The following is a 21,835-nucleotide window of genomic DNA, read 5'->3' on the forward strand; positions in this document are numbered from 1 at the left end:
TACCAGTATTTCCCTTGTGTTTGAGTATTCATATATTTGAATGGGCATTTTATAATAATTAGACATGAAAATCAGAACTGTTGTTGGACATTTTTGGGAAAGGACCACCTATGGAATCTTTCTGAATCACATTAACAACACTTCTTAAATCACCAAAGAGTAGAATATTGATTTTCTGAATTGCTTTTTGTGATCTAATATTTGTATACAGCAAATACAATCAGTGCTACACACTTGAAGTTACAGACTGATCGACTAAGCAAGTCAGGACAAAGATGTCTGGTCTCCATCTTACCTCCGGCTCCCCACAGTCGCACTCTTCTCCCTCCTCCACGTAGCCGTTGCCACACTTTTGTCCACCGTAGAGCACCTTGACCTCGGGCATGTTGTCCAGACACATGCCCACGCCTTTCTCCAGACTGGCAGCAAGGTCTTTCTTACTGCATGTACTGAACACCGTTGGAAAAGGATGCCTACAAGAAAAATGGAAAAACAAAGTTGACAGAAATTAAGAGACATGGCTTGAATGTCTTTATGGATTTCATGACATATAAATGTCACAGATTTGCCCTAGACACAGAAGGATCACTAGCAAAATGATCTGTAATAAAAGTGGATTCAAGCGTTCAGCTGAGCCAGTACATGAGCAGAGCTGCCACTGGTTCCTTTGTTCAATATTAGTATTTAATAGGGCTTTTCACACAAATGTAATGGTCTACTGACATTGTACAGTATAAGTTCCGGGTCAATAGATTTTCAATCCTACTCAATTCATAAACGGGCCATCAACTATCCAGAGAAACATTTTCTCTGGCAGTTACATTTGCAAGAGGCACATCCTGGCAGCACATGGACAATTTAAGCAGCTAACTGGAGGGAAGCGTGTGAGGAGGCGTTTGTTGGACGTGGATCACTTGTGTGTGTGCGAGCACATGTGTGTAGGTGGAACATTGAGAAAAAAGCAAGACTGAAACCACATCATTTCTAACACATTAATTTCCCTCCCTGGTATCGCTTACCTGAAGGGCTGACTAATGTCTAATTTAGTGAGTGAAGAAATTGGATTTGGTATTGAAAATGGGAACATTTTATGACTTGTAAAGATGAAACTGTGTGATAGGCCAATAACAGCTGTGAAGCCCGGGGGAATGGCCCTCCTGCTCGAGTGAGCTTCTGCAAGTCTAGGAACCAAGGACCAGAAATAAATAGGCAGAGAGATGGAGAGAAAAACACAAATAATATGGAGATGTGTCGGAGAAAAGAACAGAATAATACAGAGTGGGGACAGGACCAGAGGAAGAGACTGAGGCATGAGCAAAGGGATGGAAAAGCATATATGCAGAAAAAATATACAAGGAATACAATCATAAATAGGAAAAAAACATTTCAGATATTGTGTTGCTTAACCAGAGGAAGGAAAAATGAAAAAAATATAGAAAAACACCTTTTTTGAGTTACAAATAGCAGTTTTATTCAAATTATTTCTAAGAAAGTGGTTGATTTGGGTTCATTCTAGCACACTGAATGAACAATGTAACTTTTAAAACCTTTGCTTAACCCTCTGAGGACTTTGTCTCCGCTTCGACGCCTCAAAATCGATTGAATATTTTGTATGACATTGTTTTATATGTTATATACTGTTTGTCAATTTTGTTTGATTTTAAAAAGGTTTTTATTGTACTGTATTGGACTCGAATGTTTTGGCATTGCCTTTAACACTAAACACAACACACTGGAGGTATAATAAAAAAAGCCACAGGACATACTCAACTACAACACAGAGTAAAAAGGGAATTCAACCATCTTTCTACCTTGTGCTCTATGCCGGCTAACTAAAAAGCAGCATCACAAAGGAACTGACACAGAAAGCAGGCTTTAGGGTGTAAAATGAGTATCTCACAGCTACCACAGCCACAATGGGACTGAGCTTAGTTTCAAAAGGAGGATGTGCGGTGTTAGACAGCTATGGCTGGTGTTGGCAGACATGGCACAGCGAGAGGCGGCTGGCATCTGATACTTGAAAAGCTCGACTTCAGACAGAAATATGTCATACACGCACTTATGCAGCAAAAGACTAACTGGGGTCCTGAAACGCAACAGGGCGTGGAGACTGTCTGCAGAGCTCGCGGCTTGACTAGGCAGATTTGTGAAAACTCAACATTACACAGAATATGTTATGAGGAGCCTGGCGTTGGACAGAGGGGAACATTAGTGTGATGCTTTGCCTTTGCCTAAGGGGGATTTGGCTGATGTAACTGCATGGTTATTTCACTGTTGTTAGTTGACTATAGTGAAGTTCCTCCAGAGGGGACTGGACGTTAACGTTAGAGGCATTTAATGCAAAGACGTCAGCTTTTTCCCAACGAGAACACATATATCCAGAGAATATTTAACACAGAAAACATCCTCTTCTAACGCCCACCCTGGGGTGAAAGTGTTGGGTCTTCACTCACACCTTTATGTGTCAGCTGCTTTCATCTGTCACTGACCAAAAGCCAATCCACCTGCCCTCGTCTGCTCCTTTAATCCTCCTCCGTTACACAAACAGAATAAGAGCTTTGCTACCCTGTGCGTTGACACCCATGCAGAAAAATCAAGACTAAACCATGCACATCTAACCAAGTCCCTTGCAAATAGCATGGGCTGTCACTGATAACAAAACACAGGCATGCTTTGGGATCTGCATGAAGGGCTGAAATGTGTAAGGGGCAAAGTCTGTTCTCAATAAACTGGCATTAATGTTAAAAGTTCTGTAGAGATTTCTTTACTGAGAGAAATGTGGTTTCTTTAGACCAAATTAGACCCAAATGGAAAGTCTTATGAAGATAATAAGGATAATGTATGTTAAAATCAATAGATTACCCAAAAGCACTCTTGCTTTGGGATAACTCATTTGTGTGGACTGTAAACTGATTTATCTTCTAAAACACTGACCTTCTCTGACAAAAACACACTTTATCTTCAGGGTTAACCTTTCTCAGCATATGTTAACTATCAGTAATATACTGTATTGTACAGCCCTCCTATTGGTTCCATGATTTAAAATAATGACAATATATATACTGGTAAATGCCAAGGTCGAGTGAAGCTGAGACACAAAACTAAAAAAGTAATGCAACATTACTGATTGGATTTTGAACGAGGGTAATGACATTTAAAGCCAATTAAACACAGCTATCTACAAGTGAGCCATTAGGACGTGCTCTGTCATTTATATGCTTGACGATTTAAAACAGAGGGCACCTCGAGCGGCCGCGGCGGGAGCCAGGAAATCCTTCCAAATGATCTATGTTTAAATAATGTCCAATGTGGCCAGTTACTGTGTATGAACAGGGCTTTGGTAATTGCAGCTGACATCCCTCCGGGTAACAGGTGCCCGCTCCATCCTGGTAATAAATTCAGTGTCTGCCTCATAAGGTGTCCAGGGATGATACAGGAATATGTTGCTTCTCCATCACTCGCTGCCTAGTGCAGGTTTTTATGAGAATGAGCAGATACGACGACGAGAGACTAACTGTCCTGAAACTGATGAGAACAAATGCTTTGCAAGTGTTTTTGTGCCTTTTGCTGAATGGCTGTATCTTTTATTTGGAGGATAGGAATACATTTAAATGAACAGGAAAAGACAATATTGAATAAGAGTTCATTAGGTATGCAATGCAGATGCTGAGTATGGAAGAATGGGGAATGTTTAAGAGCAATAAGCAATGTGATTGTTAAAATGTGATATTTCATAAAACTGTCAAAACTGATCTTACCTTGGCAGGAAAATGTGTCTTTAATCATTTTAAGAAACTTTTTTTTAGGGCCTTAAATGTTTATTTTATGTATGCATGCAGTTAAATTGTGAACCTTTTTTTCTACACATAGATATATTTGATAAGTGCCGTATTTTAAAGCAGAACTTCTGACAAAATATATAGAAAAACCCCAAAAACAACAACCATGTTCCCACCACCACGAGTCACATTACAGCTAAAAACCCACAGAGAGACACACAATAAATCAGAATTAAAAATGTAGAAAAAGCTCAAATGTACAGATCTCAGTCTTCATTAGACCCATACAGAAGGTGTGTGTTATTACAGCTGAGACCACACAGCTGCTCCGCTGTTCAGGAAATGAGCGGAGCACAGAGTGTAGGTTTCCCTGGATAATATTAGCATAAAGCCCCGCTCCCTTCCCAGGTGAAGTTTGCTGGGGTGGAACACATTTCCCTGCGCACAACTGTTTAACTAAATCCAATTAGTCAGCTCCTTTCTGACTGTTAATGATGTTTGGAAGGCAAATATGTCGTTCACACTGAGAATAAAACACTGTTCATCATAATCTCATGTACGCTTTACAGCCTTAAACATCTGTTATACTCTAAACGCTTTTTTAAATGATCATTTATACTTTCCTGACGACATGAAATAACTTTTGTTTGTGGGCAAAAATAGTAGTTGTGGATCATTTACCTCAAAACAGAAATTAGGGAAGAATGAACAATCTCTCAAATGAGTTAGAGAAGTAATTCAGTATGTTTACTAAAAACAAAGCTCTAATTGTTTCTGTAGACTGGATGTTTAGTTGACATTAGGTTCTCCACCAACCATAACAAAGGTTATGTTTGCATTTAGTGTTAATCAAAGCTTGCAGTCTCTTTCTTCCCTGTCTTTGTGGGTGCGTCATCTTGGCACACACACTTTGATTTTGAACTGTGGACAGGAATCCTTGAAAAAAAAAAAGGAAATGAAATGAACAAAACGATCTTCTAAATCAGGGGTGGGGAACCTCCGGCCCCCGGGACGTATACGGCCCGTGAGACCATTTGGTGTGGCCCTCGAGGTAATTTATAAACACACGCAAAAAAGAAAAAAATTAAAGAAATCTAGACAGCAAAATAATTAAACAAGTGAGTGCCTGTTTTTCCTGGCAACGGTCAGGGTCCTTGTACACAACACAAGCCTAACGTGTCATCACGTGGTATATGTCTCGTCTGACAGGGGTGTAGTTCTGACGGGGAGCAGTGAGCACCAGAACGCAGCTCCGCTCCGGCACTTCCAAAAATTGCAGTACCGATAAGGAGCCGTACACATGCTGCAGTTTTTGCGTGGCTGTGTCTTTAGTTGTAAACCCAGTGGCGATCTGTCATACTGATCATACAGTCAATAACTTTGTTGTTATTAGCATCTGGTTAGCTAGCTATGCTAACGAATATAAGAAGCTTTTTCTACAACCAGTGAGGTAAAGGCACATCTTTAAATGATCATTATAGTTATAAAAAAACAAGAGAATAAAGTAAACAGGTATAAAATACTATATGACAGTAAAAAAAAGTTGTTATTAATAAACAAGAATACAGTTTGAAAGGGGAGTGATTTGTCAAATATCCATAAAGAAAAAGTAAATCTGCTTACAGTTCTGTTTCATATGGGTGTTGAGAGATGTATCCATAGATCTAATGTTGCTCTCAAAGTGCACCAGATTGATGCTTTTAACTTCAACATTTAAAAAAAAAATCTTTCGGGGGGGAGCATGCCCCCGGACCCTCCTAGAGGAGGTTAGGTCCCCCCCACTTAAATCATGTTGATAGGAAACTAAATACATTTGCACACATCTTGTGTCCATATCTTTCTGTTTTGGTGGTCATGCCACAACCGTGCACGTGCATGCATGCGCGAGTCATGGTAAGATATCTGGATTAAGAGGTTGCTTTTTCTTTGTAAAGCATGAAAGAAAGGCCAAATGAATGGGCTGTGATTTTAGTATTTTTAAGCAGAGGTCAATAATTTGTACGGCCCTCGGAGGATGTTGAAAACATTGAAATGGCCCTTGAGAGGAAAAAGGTTCCCCACCCCTGTTCTAAATCCTAAACCGCCCGTTTGTCATTCAGCCTTCCTGTAAAAAGAATCTACCAAAGCTCTCACATTATACAGAGATACAGTCTCTTGTGTGCCAAGGAGCTTTGCCCAGATCTAGAGCCATATTTGCAGTACAGATGATTCCCGTCAGTTTGATCATCTCTACACGTGAGGCCAGAGGGTTCAGAGGAGGAGGAACACACACATTGGTCACATGAGGGCTCGTCTATTTGCAGTCTCTCTGACTGACATCAAGCTGTCTCTACCGCTCTCTAAGCTGCTCTACTGACTGACATGCATTTAGTCCAAGCTAAGCAGGAGAGACATGTCTGACCTTTTGGTAAATGTTAGGCTGCAACACTGGCTGGCAGGAGCCTTTGGTGATTAAATATGATGAAAAACAGAAGCAAAACACAAGCTTAATTTACTGAGAACATTTACCCACCAGCAAGCTAGCTACCTGTTTTCCTCCTCTCCTCTGCAGAATGTCTTCAGATAATGACATTATGTACCTTTTCACCTCAATTGCACTGTCAATTCGGCGAGGAAAAACAACAAACGCAAGCTATTTCATGCTGTGTTGACAAACAATTCACCTCCTTGGCCTCAAGGTCCATCCCCGGCTCCCTGTTGGGCTTCACCTCTCTCCCAGGTAACACGTATAAACACAAGAAAATACGTTTGAGCTTTCTCCCCACGTTCACCTGACGCAACTCTTAGCTCAACTCCTAAAAGACATACCCACTTCAATATGTCCAACTTTGTTTCTCTCATCCATCCCTCAAATGTTCATTCTTTGTAATGACACAAATCTCTCGTGGCCATACTTCAGCGCTCGTACGCCTTCCATAGACGTACGTGTGTCCCCAAACAATTACTTCATTGTCATCTTCCTGTTTGTCTCCTACCTCAACCTCCTTGTGTTTCTCCCTCTGCTTTACTACGGAGGGGGATAAAAGAGAAAATAAGGAGTGCTTCCTTGCTCCGCATGTGTATCCAGGCATGAAGCGCCTCTCTGCGGATCCCTCTCCGTGTGCCCTGGCTTTGATTGCAGCTGGCAGCGTCACTGATAATCTCGTCATTTAGATGCAACCTGTCCTCTCCTCCATTAGCAAGTCTAAGATGGGAATATTCCAAACGCATAGTCAAATGAGCTGCACTGCTTTACAAAGATGGGTTTTATCATTCAGGAGGCATCCTGGCATAGGGTCAGAGGAGGTTGCTAGTATATGTAAAAAATGAACTATACAGTGATGAGAAAATGAGTTCTAGATCGGTTTGTAAATGTTTGGGATTTGTCAACAGGAAACGGTGAAGTCTGCAGACAGTTTAGGAAATTCAATTAGGGAGATAACCAGCTGAAGTGAACTTTGGTAAAGTCATTTGAATCTTTCAAGCTGGCTCATGCACTGTGGCGAGATATGTTCCCATGACAAACTTCTGATATCATCTCTAGACAACAACATTGTCTAGACAACAGTGGATATCAAACATCAAAACAAACACACGCATGATCATCATTATAAAAGCAATATAAGTTTAACTTTTGGAAGAGGTAAAATAAGCTATTATCACAATATTGCAAAGCATTATGGGAAGAATGGCCTTGTTTTATGCATCAGGCATATCCAGAGCGACGAAACCACTCATTTGCAGTTGTGATTGGGGCCATCTGACGAATGGAAGTCCAATATTCACTTTTCTTTACGCTCTGTGTTAATCTTAACCGACTCATGAAGTAATTATCCTTCTCTTTAGCCGTTTAATGCTCTAATTGCCTGTTGGTGCTGAACAGGTGCCAGCATGTTGTAAGGAAAACAGGTGCCTGAAATAATGAAAGCGGTTATGGAGCGCTAAAGCTAAATAATCAGCAGAGACGCTTAAATAGTTCATAGATTCACGGTCCAACATGTTGCCAAAGGACTAAAGTAAAACATTAGCAGCTAGCTAACAACACATTTTACAAAAAACGATATACAAATAGGGACCACATTCACATTACACATATTCTTTAAACAAAATGTGTCAATCAAATAAATCTACTTGGCCCACCTGGAAGCTGTGATCCTATACGATTGCTTTCTTTGTATCATGTTGATTCTTTAGATGGTGATTGTATTATGTTGGTTCTTCTTTACACACAACATCTATTGCATCTATGTTCATTTGCTCTTCCTGAGGTTTCTTTCGTGTTTTCCTAACTCATCAGTTTTGAGGGTCTAAGGACACAGAGAGTTGTATGCCTTACTGATTGAAAAGCACCCTGAGGCAAACTAGATTTGGGATATTGGGATATATAAAATAAATTGACTCGACTAGGAGTCTTTGAAAGATCAACCCCATCATAAAAGTCAATGAGTACCAACTTTCAGCAAGCAATGGTCGATGCACAGATACAATATTGATAAGTAAACAGAAGGAGAACATTGCCAGGGAAAATGTCAGCATCCCACTGTGTATTGATTTAAAACTCTACTGAGCAAATGGAGGAGCGAGTTTCAGAAAGTAAAGGTCGTCCCTCTCAACTTTTAATGTGCCTGATCTGATAATTAGATTGCAGTATGCACTGGGCTTTGTAAACAAACTCTGGTGTAAATAATGTAATAACAAGGTGACTAATTTCCACCCATTTAGATCATGTAGTCCATTGTCATTTAAAATCTTTGAGCAGTCATGTCATTACGCTGAGTGCATATGTAAAATCCACAGTGCATAAATCCAGTGGTGTTATTTGCTGAAATAAATGTTGTATTAGGAGACGAGCAGGACGAGCTCACTGTTGCCAGCGGCTGCAATGACATGCACTCTTTTAGAAAGCCCCTCCACTCCCTCCTTTCTATTTGTGTAGTAAAAGGTTATTCAAGTTTTTCTGGGACATAGTAAGATACGTTATTTATGTGTTTCTCTGTGCACTATGTGGCTTTTTTGAAGGATGACCTCATAGACCACTCACGGTTTTCTTCTTCTGTGTCTCTGCTGATTTCTTAACATAATTGAAGCCTATATCTCCTTTGAATTTCAAAGTTGAATGATAATAGTCACAGCGTGTGTTACTTAATTCAAAGGGACATTGATTGTAGTGGACCTGTTCAATGTGATGAACTCAAGCACAGCCTCTCAGACCTATTCAGTTTAATTCTGACTACAAATACCTGTGTTTACCTTTTTTAGCATTTCTATACATTTGCCCTCTTGTGTTATTATGTATTTCGCCCATGCATCTTAGAAGTGGGGGACACATTTAGACTGGGGATAATGTTGTTTTTTGTGTGGTGGGTGGGCCATTGAGAGAAGTTTCGTTGATTTGTATTTTAAAAACTCAATAAAATATTTGAACAACAACAGTAGCTCTGCATTTTAGCCTTCAGTCCTCGTCTTCCTCGCAGTGTTGTGGAGTTTGTCCTGACCACATTTGTCTGCGGGTTGTGGGACTCACCATCAGACTGGCACCGGACCAAGAGTGAAATCTCGTATTGCACTCTGGGTTCTCCTTATCTGGTTGCTGTTTACTAACATTCACAAGAGTCCATCATTCGCAGCAGCAGTGTTATCTCAGCAACCCAGGCAACACAAGTGGAATTCAAAAGCAGCTGCTTTAGTCTCAGGCCAAACTGTATGTGTCTGTGTGTGTGTGATTCATCTCAAACAACAACACATAAACAATGAAGAGTGATCCAACCTGTGCAGCTCACTGTGGGAGATGTAATAATCACTTCTTTTTGACTATTCAAGTTAATAGAATGTTGGACTGATAAACATTTTAATCCAGAAACTGTGCGAAGCAAGGTTTTAAAAGGGTAATTGGTGCTAAATCAGGGCACCCACACACAGACAAACGGCCTAAATCCCTAACTGTAAACCTGTCTGAAATATGACGGTGTGTGGCAAAGGACATTTAATACGAATCTATCTCAACAAGTCCAGCAGCAAAACGTGTGTCTTCCATTTTGGTTGTAAAGCCTAAATCATAGATCTTACTCAAAAGGAATCAAAGCTCTACATTTGTTAAGAAAAGGATCACCAAAAGTGCTCACCCTGTGGAGGGGGTCATGATGCAGCCCCCGCGGTCAACGGTCATCCTGCAGCCACAGCCGCGCTCTGGCGTGTCGTGGTTCATCCCAAAATTGTGTCCAAGCTCGTGTGCCAAAGTCACGGCTGCACCCAGCGGGTTCTCAGAGTGATCCTGCAGTGGGAAAAAACCAGACACCCCACAACATGAGAACGTTGTACTTATGTGGAATTGTGTATGTTTGAAGTGCTTTGAGTAAAAACCAAAGTGCACCGTCACTCAAGAAGAAAAGAGGGAAGTGAAGTGACAGTTCGAGGAAGAGCATTTTCAAGCTGAAGATTACCCAAACAGTTCAGTAACTGTAAGACCTGCGCCCTCACCCTTCTTCTATGACTTATTCTGCTCATGGAGGCCTGAATTCATCTGCGACTCCATTACCCCTGCAGACCCAATCATAGCCGCCGCTAGTGAAGACAGCTACAGTACTGCAGTAAGCTCCATAAACCTAGCGCTGCATGGATACACGGGAACACTGCCCTTCACGAGGCAGACAGAGACAGAGAATGGCATTTGAATGGGTGACTGAGCAATAAAGTCAATGTAGCTCTGTAAATAATGTATGTATGCCAAGGTGAGACAGGTGGACATTAATGACACACTGACAGTATCCTATCCAGTTCCAAGGGTGTTGTCTTGATGTAATGATCTTTCTGCGTCATTAAGCTTAATTCTGCAGTTTGAACTAATTCAATTACGTGAGTTAATTAAGAGGTACACACAGTTGTTGTTAAAGTTTTAGGACATTCGATGTACTTCATGTAATGCAAAACAGTAGAACACTGTTTCCTAAATCAATCTTTATCATTTCCGTGTGATTTTGGATGCGTTTCCCACATTGATAGCGGAAAAGTTTGACAATTTAGATTAGAAGATCAGTACCAATCATATGTATACACGGTACATATAAACATGGAGTAGTTGATTATCTTAATCAATGCATTGACTTTGAATGTTTTTTGTCTCAGGTTTGCAACCCAGAGAAGCATCTTCCAGCCTTAAGTTAAAACAGATGATACTGTATAATTGTGTTAGTCATATATTTAACAAAGCTAATGAATGATTATGACAATGATGAACCATGGCTACATCAACATCTATCAAGGAGACAGTCGCAGGAGAGCAAAAAAGTCTTCAGCACCATCCTCCGATCTTGAAAAAATACTCTCCAGTTCTTATTTGTCCTTCAACCCTTTGGTTCTAACAGAATTTCCACACTTGACAAGATGGATATCCGTGTGATGTTATCCAGCTGCCGTTTTCAAATCTGGCAACCCCTGAGAAATAGGTCACCCACGTAGCTACTGTATATATCTCACTGTGGTATTCAAATGTTCTCAACATGAGAAATGTACATGTGGAAATCACATGCTTCCTTTGATGGAAGGGTCATGTGTCAAAGTTGAGGGCAAGCAAATCTATTTACTGCTCTGATTACAGAGCAGCATGATGTGGAGCTGCACCCCGCCTTTTAACAAGAAGGATGGGAAAACTTTCCTTGGCTTCTGTCATGTTGATCAGTGTGTGTGTGTGTGTGTGTGTGTGTGTGTGTGTGTGTGTGTGTGTGTGTGTGTGTGTGCGCACGAGCAATTCATAGTTGAGTGCTTCCACACAAAAAAGTGTGATATCAGCAAAAATGGATGAAACTCTTGGAAGTGACTTATTTGAAGGCGCTCTGATCTATCGTTGTGATGGTGAGAATCTGATAGTGTTTGTTGCAAAGAGAATGCTCTGATAGTCTTTCTGATATCTTTTCTAGCAACTCCCTGAACAGCGCACCATATACACAACGTGATAGTGCCAGCTGCCACAGTTTAAACCTAACCATTCTCATATAAAGACTCTTGTGAGTTTAATGGAAAACAATAAATCACATTATGGTGTTTAAACTGAGAAAACATGTGGGCAAAATAAAAGATTTGAGGCTGATTAACACACATGGTTGTGTATGGTTGGAGAAATGGTTCATCTCATCTGGAAGCCCTCTAACTGGTTACAGTGCCCTTTAATCTCTGTCCAAACCATCTGCCATGTGTAAGTAATGGGGAAGACAAACATCTGGAGATGCCTTACAGCAGCCACGGCCAGCAGAAAACATATCTATTAATGGGGGAAACACATCTGGGCTGGGGAGTAATAGCATTGGGCTAATTTCCACTTTGTGATGTGTGTCAAGTGGAGGCAGTGGAACCCAACAGGCTCCTCAAGCTAATTTACTATGTGCAATTATTTAGTGTACCGCGGGTTATGCACAGCTTTGTGTTTATATATAATTAAAATCTGTGCACTAAGAGCTGGTATAAACAATTGATCACTTCTCATTAAAAGGCATACAGTATGTGGCTTTGTTTAAATGGGCCGTATTATGCTAGATTTCAAGTTCATATTTGTATTCTGTGCCTCTACTGTGACATGTTCACATGCTTTAATGTTCAAACAAAGTTATTTATTTGTCTCATACTGCCTGTGCTGCAGCACCTCTGTTCACCCTCTGTCTGAAACCAGAGCCCAGTCTGCTCTGACTGGTTAGCTGGCCAACTCTGTTGTGATTGGTCAACCGCTTAGAGATGCCCCGCCTCTTAGCCTATCACGTATTATGTGGTGGAGCACTAGTCAATAGAAGTTCTAGTGTTACATAGTGATGTAATTGTGTTATAGAACAAAGGAGTCCAAACGTCCTCTGGAGGGAACTTTGCGATTTTAGCCTTTTCAAGAAGGCATGCATGTATAAGGCCTCTTTAAACGTTGTTACATTTGATTTACCTCTGTGCCTCACCAAGGCTTTTAAAGATGCCACAGGGAAGCCTGATTGAATGATAGCAAGACTTCAGCTGACATTGAAAAGGGAGCGCTATCTGCAGTCCAATTCCTTTGTGTGCACGTGGGTGTTTGTGGTAAAAAATGAGGACATGAATTGCCGGAGTGCCAACAAAAATATCATAATGTTTCAAATCACGTCTTCCTGCCAGCAAACAACGAACACCTTTTCTGTGGAAATCATGTGTGGATTGTGTTAGCGTGCTGAATGGGAACAATGTCCACTCTGATAACATCTGGCTTCACAGAGGAAGAGTAGTGTGGGAGCAGCAAGGAGGTTTAACGCTCACCATGACAATGCCTCCAGACTGCTCAGCTGTGCACATGCTCATGATGGGCGCCATGCCAATGGTGGTGCCCTGGAAGTAAACCCCGCTGCGACAGAAGTAGGAAAAAGAAGAGATAACATTTTATTAGGAGAAAAGTGCTCTTTATGGATATACAAGCCGTTAAGTGTTTGCATTTTGTGCATTTCTGCATGATATTGTCTCCCTTGCATCTTGCATCTTATTTTTGAATTTGTTATGCACTATCTTTATTTATTTTTGTATCCAAGTATGTTGTTACCCACAAAGTGTCAATTAAATAATATAGCGGATTTTCCAATCATGTTTAGAATAATGTTCAGGTTCAGATGTAGTGTATCACGTTAGTTTGTCAATACAATAGTTTTAAACAACGATAACAGGTGACGGCTAACAGGGATCCATATAAACTACATTCATTCCAGAATGCTACAAGAATGAACTTTCAAAAACGTGATTTACATAACAGTGAAATAAATTAATGGAACACAACGGGTGACTAGCTGTCAGTGTAATAATCCATGGTATCCTCTGGGAAATAGTCTGCACTAATGTGAAGAAAAAGCACATCTGTAGCTAATGGCCCGGTAAGGATCTGTTTTCGTTTGTACCAAATACGGTCTCTAGTTTTTGATTTCTTCATTTGAAATAAAAATCCACCTGATGAGCTGAGCGTTGTCGTGAGGTTTCTGGGGCAGCAGTTTGACTTTCCTCCAATCCAGGAACTCGTGCAGAGTGTTGAAGGGATCCTGGGTGACGGGACATTTATCAGAGTCACTCCACACCTCCAGACCCACCAGGGCCACCCGGATGTTCAGGGCTCTGTAGAACTGTTAGCAGGGAGAGTCAGTGTGGATATAAGGCCAGGTGATGCTAACAGCAGGAGTTTGAGGCACTGTTACTGTGGTTACTCTATCTCGCTGCTATAAATGAATAATACGCTAATGTGTGCATTAGTGAAAGCTTCTCTTTTCATGTTTTTCAAATGATCAGAGCACATCTTTTCCATGTCTCTATGTTCTCTCAAGTAAGTCCATTCGTCCCAAAGTGCCTGCTAGCCATAGATCTACATCTATAGATATTTTATACAGACTAAAAGCAGCTTTCAGTTTTAATGGAACATTAATATCTCACAGTCATCCCATTAATCTCCTCTGCCAGCAGTATTTCTATTTCAGAAAGTGATTGATCTCCCCTTTGCAAAAGGAAGAGGATGTTGTACCTTGTCCACGTAATTGGCTATCTCTGCCAGTCTCTGTTTCACCTTCTCAACGTCCCTCCCCTGTTTCTGAAACTGAAATCAAAATAAAATGTAATCAGTGTTAGCGAGAATTTGAGAAGAAAGCAATATGGATTTTTCACAAACAAATCATTTTCACAACTAAAAAGCTTGAAAAAATACCAGCAAAAGGAAATATGTTTCTCTGAGTGTGAGGCAGCTTGTCAAGCTGTGACCATCTGGATCTAGAAAAATCTCCCAGTGTTAGAGAGACAAATGGCACGGCCGCAGGGAGCAGGTATATTGGCAGATCTGACAGCCTGCAAAGCTTTTGATCCAAAATGCAGACTTGCTGTTTCCACCTGCATTGGTGTTGGAGTCAGATCTTAGCCGACAACCTACACAACCTACTTGATCCCTTTTTTTCCCATTCAGGTCAGAGGCGTTGGCAGAGTGCTGCCAGGAGGAAACCCCACATTGAGCTCGTCAGTGCTTAGGGGAGACTCTTCTGTATCCACTAGGCTTTTTCCTGTTTCCTGTCTGGTCTGCTGGGGAATCTTTCAGCACTTCCTGTCAAAACTGAGCCTCTGCCACAAGACCACACTGACCTAATTCCACAGCCCCAATGGGACCTGCTCTAGTGTTTCTACAGCTTACCCTGCTTTTCTCTGCTTAAAGCGTGAAGGGTTGTGTGTTTGGTTGTTTTTGTGAATGGATATGGCAAGATAGGTGCATTACCTCTCTGTTGTCTGCAACAATGATCAGCTCAACGTACTTGGTTGTCTTCTGAGTATGCCTTTTATGCTGAGGTAAAAACAGAGATGCTGCAGGTTAGAAATGTTTTGACATTTTACGAAAAGAAACAGTGGCACACATTAGAAGCACAATTAACTATGTAGTACTTCCTGTGGGTTTACATTTAGGATTTCGATAAACCCTCTCAAGCCAAGAGCTTTAGAAGATGGTAGTAGATACATTTCCTTATGTTTTTTCCCCTGTTACCATTCTTCCTGCTAGCTAAGTTAAGCTAATGGCTGCTAGCTGTTGCTACATTTTGCATACAGATATTAGAGGGATATCAGCTATTTTATCTAATAAAAGTAAATATGTAAGTTACCCAAAAAGCAGCAACAACCCGCTCAGAAATGTTATGTATTATCATTGTATAGTTCTTAAAAAGTAAATGACGGTATACTGTATATAACCTTCAATGATCTATTTTAGAGCTGATGCTTTTCTTAATTTGCAATGCCTATATATCACTCAGAATGCCTATATATTACTCAGAATGCCTATATATTACTCAGAATGCCTATATATTACTCAGAATGCCTATACATTACTCAGAATGCCTATATATTACTCAGAATGCCTATATATTACTCAGAATGCCTATATATTACTCAGAATGTCTATACATTACTCAGAATGCCTATATATTACTCAGAATGCCTATATATCACTCAGAATGCCTATATATTACTCAGAATGCCTATATATCACTCAGAATGCCTATATATTACTCAGAATGCCTATATATCACTCAGAATGCCTATATATTACTCAGAATGCCTATATATCACTCAGAATGCCTATATATTACTCAGAATGCCTATATATCACTCAGAATGCCTATATATTACTCAGAATGCCTATATATTACTCAGAATGCCTATATATCACTCAGAATGCCTATATATTACTCAGAATGTCTATATATCACTCAGAATGCCTATATATTACTCAGAATGCCTATATATCACTCAGAATGCCTATATATTACTCAGAATGCCTATATATTACTCAGAATGCCTATATATTACTCAGGGGTAATTAGGTACTGTAAGTTGTTAAGCTTCACTTCCTGACTTAAATTGGGTTTTTGATGCTTGGGAATAGTAGCAGATGGATGCTGCACCTGCTTCGTAAAAATCATTGGCCAAACTTGCATGGGCTCTTGACTTTGGGCTCTAAGCTCAGATAAAATGTTTAAAGCCCACCCTCTGGGAACTTATCCAAACTGGTCTGCTTGCCAGTTTGCTGATCTTTGGTCAAACGCCCATTTATCTTTCATTAAGTAAATGTAAGTCTTGTCGTTTAGAAATGTTTGACAATTAAATATGACAAAAAATCAGCTTGAATTGATGACGGTATAGCTTTGAACTGTTGCTTTAATACAAATGTTGTGATAAAAAAACAAACATAATACTAGTCTCACCCTCGTGTGGAAGGATTGAAAGGGGCTTTTGATGTGGTTTTCAGGGGCAACAGAGGACATGTTGAAGCCGTGGCCGCAGGCTCCTTGGGTCAGTGCGAGCTCTTCCACTCGGTAGATGAAGTGAGCACCGTTGTCATGTCCAGGCTTTGGCTCAATGATAAACGTCTTGTTTTCAAGTGCGATGAAGCCCCTGCAGAGACAGCAGTGCAATATGAAAACAGAGCATCAAAGCAGAAACCAATCCCTCACATGCAGACTTTGACTGAGTGTGGCACACTGATGGAAAATCTTACGACTAAGGTAGCACTTTCTTTCTCTACAGGCCCACTTTTACTGAAGCAAAACTATAAAATATGTATTCTTTTTTTTAGCAAAGTGGCCAAGCAACACAGAGCTTTGTTACCATTAGAACTTCTAATGTGGTAATGCACCTCTGATCTATAATAATCATAACGTGTTAGTACTAGGGCTGAACGATTAATCGATTTTAAATGATGCGATTATCAAATCGCAAAGCCTGCGATTTTTTTTTTACTTTTCTTTTTCTTTTTGTTCTTGTGTGTCAGTCATCCACACCAATCAGAAGTGCTGTGCTCCACATGTACCAGCCATTGTTAATCAATCAGAAGTAGCCCATGATAGAAGGTGATAGACAGATTGATCCAATCACCTGCCAAGTGCTTCTGAAAGTGTCTGCCCTTTCCAAATGGCTTCCAATGGAGCTTTAGATGGTTTGGTGAAACAAACCATCTGGGTCAGTAATGCTCCATCACATGTTTCTATTACAGGTAGGGTTGCCAACCGTCCCGTATTAGCCGGGACGCCCCGTATTTGAGCCAAAAGGGGCGTGTCCCGTACGGGACTTTGTTTGTCCCGGACTCCAGTGTAAAGGGAAAAATAAAAAATATTTTTCTGTTTGCGCGCAATGCAGTGTGTCTGGCTGCGTGCCTGTGTGTTTGTGTGCTGTATGCGAAGGGCGCTAGGACCGCTCAGTTGACAGGGCAGGCACAATGCTCGTGTGTGTGTGTGTGTGTGTGTGAGATTTTCTCCGGTGGGCCGCGGTCACGGCATCATTGTTTGTGTGGCATGTCAGCCTGTTCAGTCGTGTGGGGAAATGAGCGCTGCCGGTGGAGGAGGTGATAATGAAAGAGGAGAAGAGAGAGAGGATGTGGTTCTGGGCCCTGGCCCTTCTAAAAAGAAAAGACTTGTGTCTTACAACAAACAGTGGGAAGAAAAACACAGTTGGGTAGTGAGTGGAGATCTGTCTCGGGTCTTCTGTGTGTGTGTGTGTGTGTGTGTGTGTGTGTGTGTGTGTGTGTGTGTGTGTGTGTGTGTGTGTGTGTGTGTGTGTATGAGAGTCAGTCAGCTGATTGATGGGAAAATGCTGGGAAAATGGTTGGTTGAAGGATAACATTAAGTCTAATAATGATGTACCGTGCATGTTCACATCATGTATACTTTGCATTACTTAATACCATTTTTCAAATATTAATTTTTTTAACATTTTGGACAAAATAGCCAATTGTACATCGAGGTACCAAGATGTCCCTAGTGCCCACCTATCCGATTTGAATATGCTGATGTGCAATGTGATGTAGTAGCCTAATGCAGGTGTAATACCATTGTGTTTGTATTGTGTTATAGGTATGCATAGTTTTCTATGCATTTTGGGGGGTTTGACCCCCAAAAACATTTTCAAACCCTAGGGGCTGGCTCCCCCAAAAGAATTAAATAACATAACCCTAACCTGACCCTAACGCTAAAACCGAAATAAAGTAACAAAAAAAAATAACTAAATCCGCCAGAAACCCGAAAATCTTCGCGCGCACGTGCGCGGGGGACACATGCATGTGTCCCGTTTCTCCATTTCTGGAAGTTGGCAACCCTAATTACAGGGTGAATCTTAAACTGAAGCTTGACGTTAAAGCAACCCAACGGAAGTTTCATGTAAGTTTCGTTTTTTCACTCGTAGCTCGGGCTGCGGGGGTGCTAGAGACGGGAGCATGTTGATACGACCTTCCTAGCCGGAGTTATGGCCGCATTTTACAATAAACTTCCGTTGGGTCGCTTAAAAACAAATATCGCAATTCGAATCGCAATCGCTATATTTGTCAGAAAAATTGCAATTAGATTTGTTCCCAAAATCGTGCAGCCCTAGTTAGTACCTTTAATGTTCTTTGTCATTAGCTGTAATTGCATTAAAAATGTCAAAATAAACATTCACCGTTATCACAAATGTTTAATTAGGCAGGAAATGACATTGTGTATCTTAAAGCTTTCTGCTGATGGCCAAATCTCAAATCTTCCAATTGTTGTCGGTCATTAGCAACAGCAGGAAGCCAATTACTGCCAAAGTGAGTGCAGATATTTACTGAAAGCCTCTGTGGACAAAGACAATGAGGTGTGACATTTTCTCCCGTTCCTGCGGGTCACACACAAACTTACTGACAGGGCGCTTAAGGGGCTTAAGAGTGATGTGCTGCTGTGCCAAGTGACTTCAGTAAATATAAACATTGCAGTGGCAAATAGCACTTAAAGGGCAGTGTTGAGATGCTCCATGAATACAAAATGACGGTTATGTTTCTTACCGAAGGCCTGAGCAGGTGCTGAGGGTGACATCAGAGTTTGGATGCGTCTGCACTTCCCCATGGTAGTAGCAGTTATTCTAAAACAGTCAGAAATGATTTATTTAAAAGGGTTTACATGATGTGGATGACATCCTTTTATACAAAGAAGGCTCCAACCACTGGATAAGGTAGGTAATGATTTACAGTATTATAAAAAAGCAGTTTGTTACAGTCTGTTCCCCTGTCTCTTTCTGTACATTTTTTAATAAATGCAACCTACACAGTTGAATAGAAAAGCAGCAGAGCTGACATGGATGGGAGGAGACAGTAAAGTGGGAATTGTTTTGCCTTCATTATTCCACCAGAGTGGTCTTGTGGAAGGAAATGGGGACATTTAAGGCTACTCCTCAGACACCGTGAAACACTGTTGTCTGAGCACAAGGAGAGCAGAGGAAGTGACTCTCTTTAAGAGGGAAGACAGACCTCCATTTACTGTCTAGCAGCTCTTCAGCCCTCTTATAATCAGCTGTCACTACCCTGACCATTTCTCATCCCTTGTATTTAACTGAACAAGGGAATACTTAAAGTTTAGAGTAAGGTTTTTGGATTAAACTGTAATTTCCTACAATTTCTGTTTGTCAAGTACAGTACTGAGTCAGGGGTGATGAAATTAAGATGCATTACATTAAGTGTAAAAATAGAGCAACTACAAAGGCTCTGTTCTTCAGCGTAGCTCGACCTAGATTAGTTCACCTTCCAGAGAGGAAACATCAGGCGGGGATAGTGATTGTCTTTCTCAGTGTCTGTGACTTTGAAAGTAGCTAAACACATTCAAAGAGAAGTATTTAGACATAAGCATTTTTAGATTTCCTAAAGCTATTAAAGCAGAACAGAGAAGGAATACATCTTGGTTAATGCTATAACATCCAGATTTCCAGGTTTCTTTTTTCATCTTGAGTGGCTTTAAGGTTAGAAAAAACTATTTTTAGGTTTATTGTTAAATGTTTTGACATGTTTTCTAAAAGAAGAGCTGCACAGCTATATTCCTATGAATTATTTTGTTTATTTTATATGGAGTTAATATGCAATACACTTATTTTCAGTGCCGCCTGATTAACACATAGCTGACGGCTGAATTTAGTGACAGCCGGTACTGAAAGTGTGCAGCCACACGAGGCTTATCAAAGACAAACCAGTGTTTGTACTGTATTTGACAGGCTGATGCAATAGATGTCACATATTTCCCCTCAAAATTAAAGGTGAGAGAGAGTGAAAAACACTGAATTACTTTGCAGGAAATAGACTTGTCAGTTATTTTTTTATTACCAAATATTATTCATCCAAGAGAGACTGTAAACGTTGTTAAAAAAGAGGAGGGAATGATTTCAAGTCACCAATCCCTGGTTTATGAAGACACAAAGGCTTTCTTTCCTCCATAATGGCTGCTAACATGTCCTTTTGTTGTCATGCAGGGACATCTTGTTTCTACTTCAACTTGTGGAGTAAAAACAACTTATTCATATAATGAAGAATCGATTCTGCCACAGAGAGTGTCCTCGATACATACTTAGCGTTTAAAATGAACATCAGGCTCTCCTAAATGTCCAAAAGTATGGAATAGAAAGTAAGAAAGGACTCGGGAATATGTCAGCTGCTGAAAGGGGATTCAATAATAACATCCTGATGGCAATATTGGCTAAAGAACAACCAGCATAACACACACCGTATCATCATGTAAGCCACATCATTGATGTCCTTTTGAATACATACAAAACAAATAATATTTAAACAATCGATTTATTTTCAATCCTGAATTAGATGTTTTAACCAATGCAAAAGGTACAGAGAGGATTATCATTTATAACGGTGATCTTCCATGATTTAAAAAACCCATCTGTCTTTGGGATCACTTTTAAGGGTCAGTTTTTACAGCGTGCCTGCGGAGCACCGTCAACTCAACCATGAATGTCAGAAGCACTGGAGGGCCACCGTACCGTGAAGTTGTGAGCACCGGTGACTGCTCTTCCATCCTCCCGGTAATGTGTCTCAGTGTAATGGCTTGTAAAGAGACCCCTAAGAAGAGAGCAAAAAAGGACATGTCAGAAAACCAGGTAATTGTTCAACACTGTGAATGTGTCTGAAAAAAATCTGTATTTTAAGACTCCTAAGAAAACTCGACCCTTGGTTGACGATGTATGTAGATTCAGTGTTGCTTGTCAGGATTTAGGGGATAATGTGGATGAGATGCTCAGTATTCTGAGGCTAGGAAAGACTTGCATTTCTGAGAATGTATTAGGCAATCTGTACATGTGCTTGAATCCCCTGGCATTCAGCATGACTCGGTGGAATCCCTGCTGAAATAATTATTTTCTTCATGTGTGTTTCTGAGCGTATGTGTGTGTGTCTGTGGGCATATTTCAAACCCTGTGTTCGTGTGTGTGTGTGTGTTTTCCTCCTAGGGCCATGAGCAGATGGACACAGTGAGCCCCATCCCAAACATTGACAAAGGAGCATCAGGAACACCCATCTGATGCAGCTGCATAATCCCACTGACACCAGGAAAGGATGATCTCAAGGTGTGTGTGTGTGTGTGTGTGTGTGTGTGTGTGTGTGTGTGTGTGTGTGTGTGTGTGTGTGTGTGTGTGTGTAGCAGAATTTAAAAAGAGAGAGGGGAAAGTAGCAGGTAAAGAGTTAATAGCAAGTGAAAAAATGCAGGAAAGTCACATTTTAAGTCTGTGAGTGACTTGATTTATTTCCAGATTTAAAAAAACAAAACGCATTATGGACCAAAGGTGAA

The 21,835-nt window shown here is 40.6% G+C and overlaps 1 protein-coding gene across 1 annotated transcript in view; it reads right to left on the reverse strand.

Moving 5' to 3' along the window:
* The window catches only part of adam12 (ADAM metallopeptidase domain 12), a 91,641-nt gene that overhangs the window by 22,726 nt on the left and 47,080 nt on the right, over positions 1-21,835 (reverse strand). The window contains exons 4-12 of the mRNA XM_034237681.1: positions 21,033-21,111; positions 19,060-19,136; positions 16,472-16,661; positions 14,992-15,057; positions 14,257-14,328; positions 13,695-13,864; positions 13,020-13,104; positions 9,881-10,029; positions 296-473 (exon numbers count right to left, since the gene is read on the reverse strand). Coding sequence (XP_034093572.1) covers positions 296-473; positions 9,881-10,029; positions 13,020-13,104; positions 13,695-13,864; positions 14,257-14,328; positions 14,992-15,057; positions 16,472-16,661; positions 19,060-19,136; positions 21,033-21,111 — 1,066 coding nt within the window. The remainder of the gene's footprint in view (positions 1-295; positions 474-9,880; positions 10,030-13,019; positions 13,105-13,694; positions 13,865-14,256; positions 14,329-14,991; positions 15,058-16,471; positions 16,662-19,059; positions 19,137-21,032; positions 21,112-21,835) is intronic.

The sequence above is a fragment of the Gymnodraco acuticeps genome, unplaced genomic scaffold (genome assembly GCF_902827175.1).
Source record: "Gymnodraco acuticeps unplaced genomic scaffold, fGymAcu1.1, whole genome shotgun sequence".
Classification (NCBI taxonomy): domain Eukaryota; kingdom Metazoa; phylum Chordata; class Actinopteri; order Perciformes; family Bathydraconidae; genus Gymnodraco; species Gymnodraco acuticeps.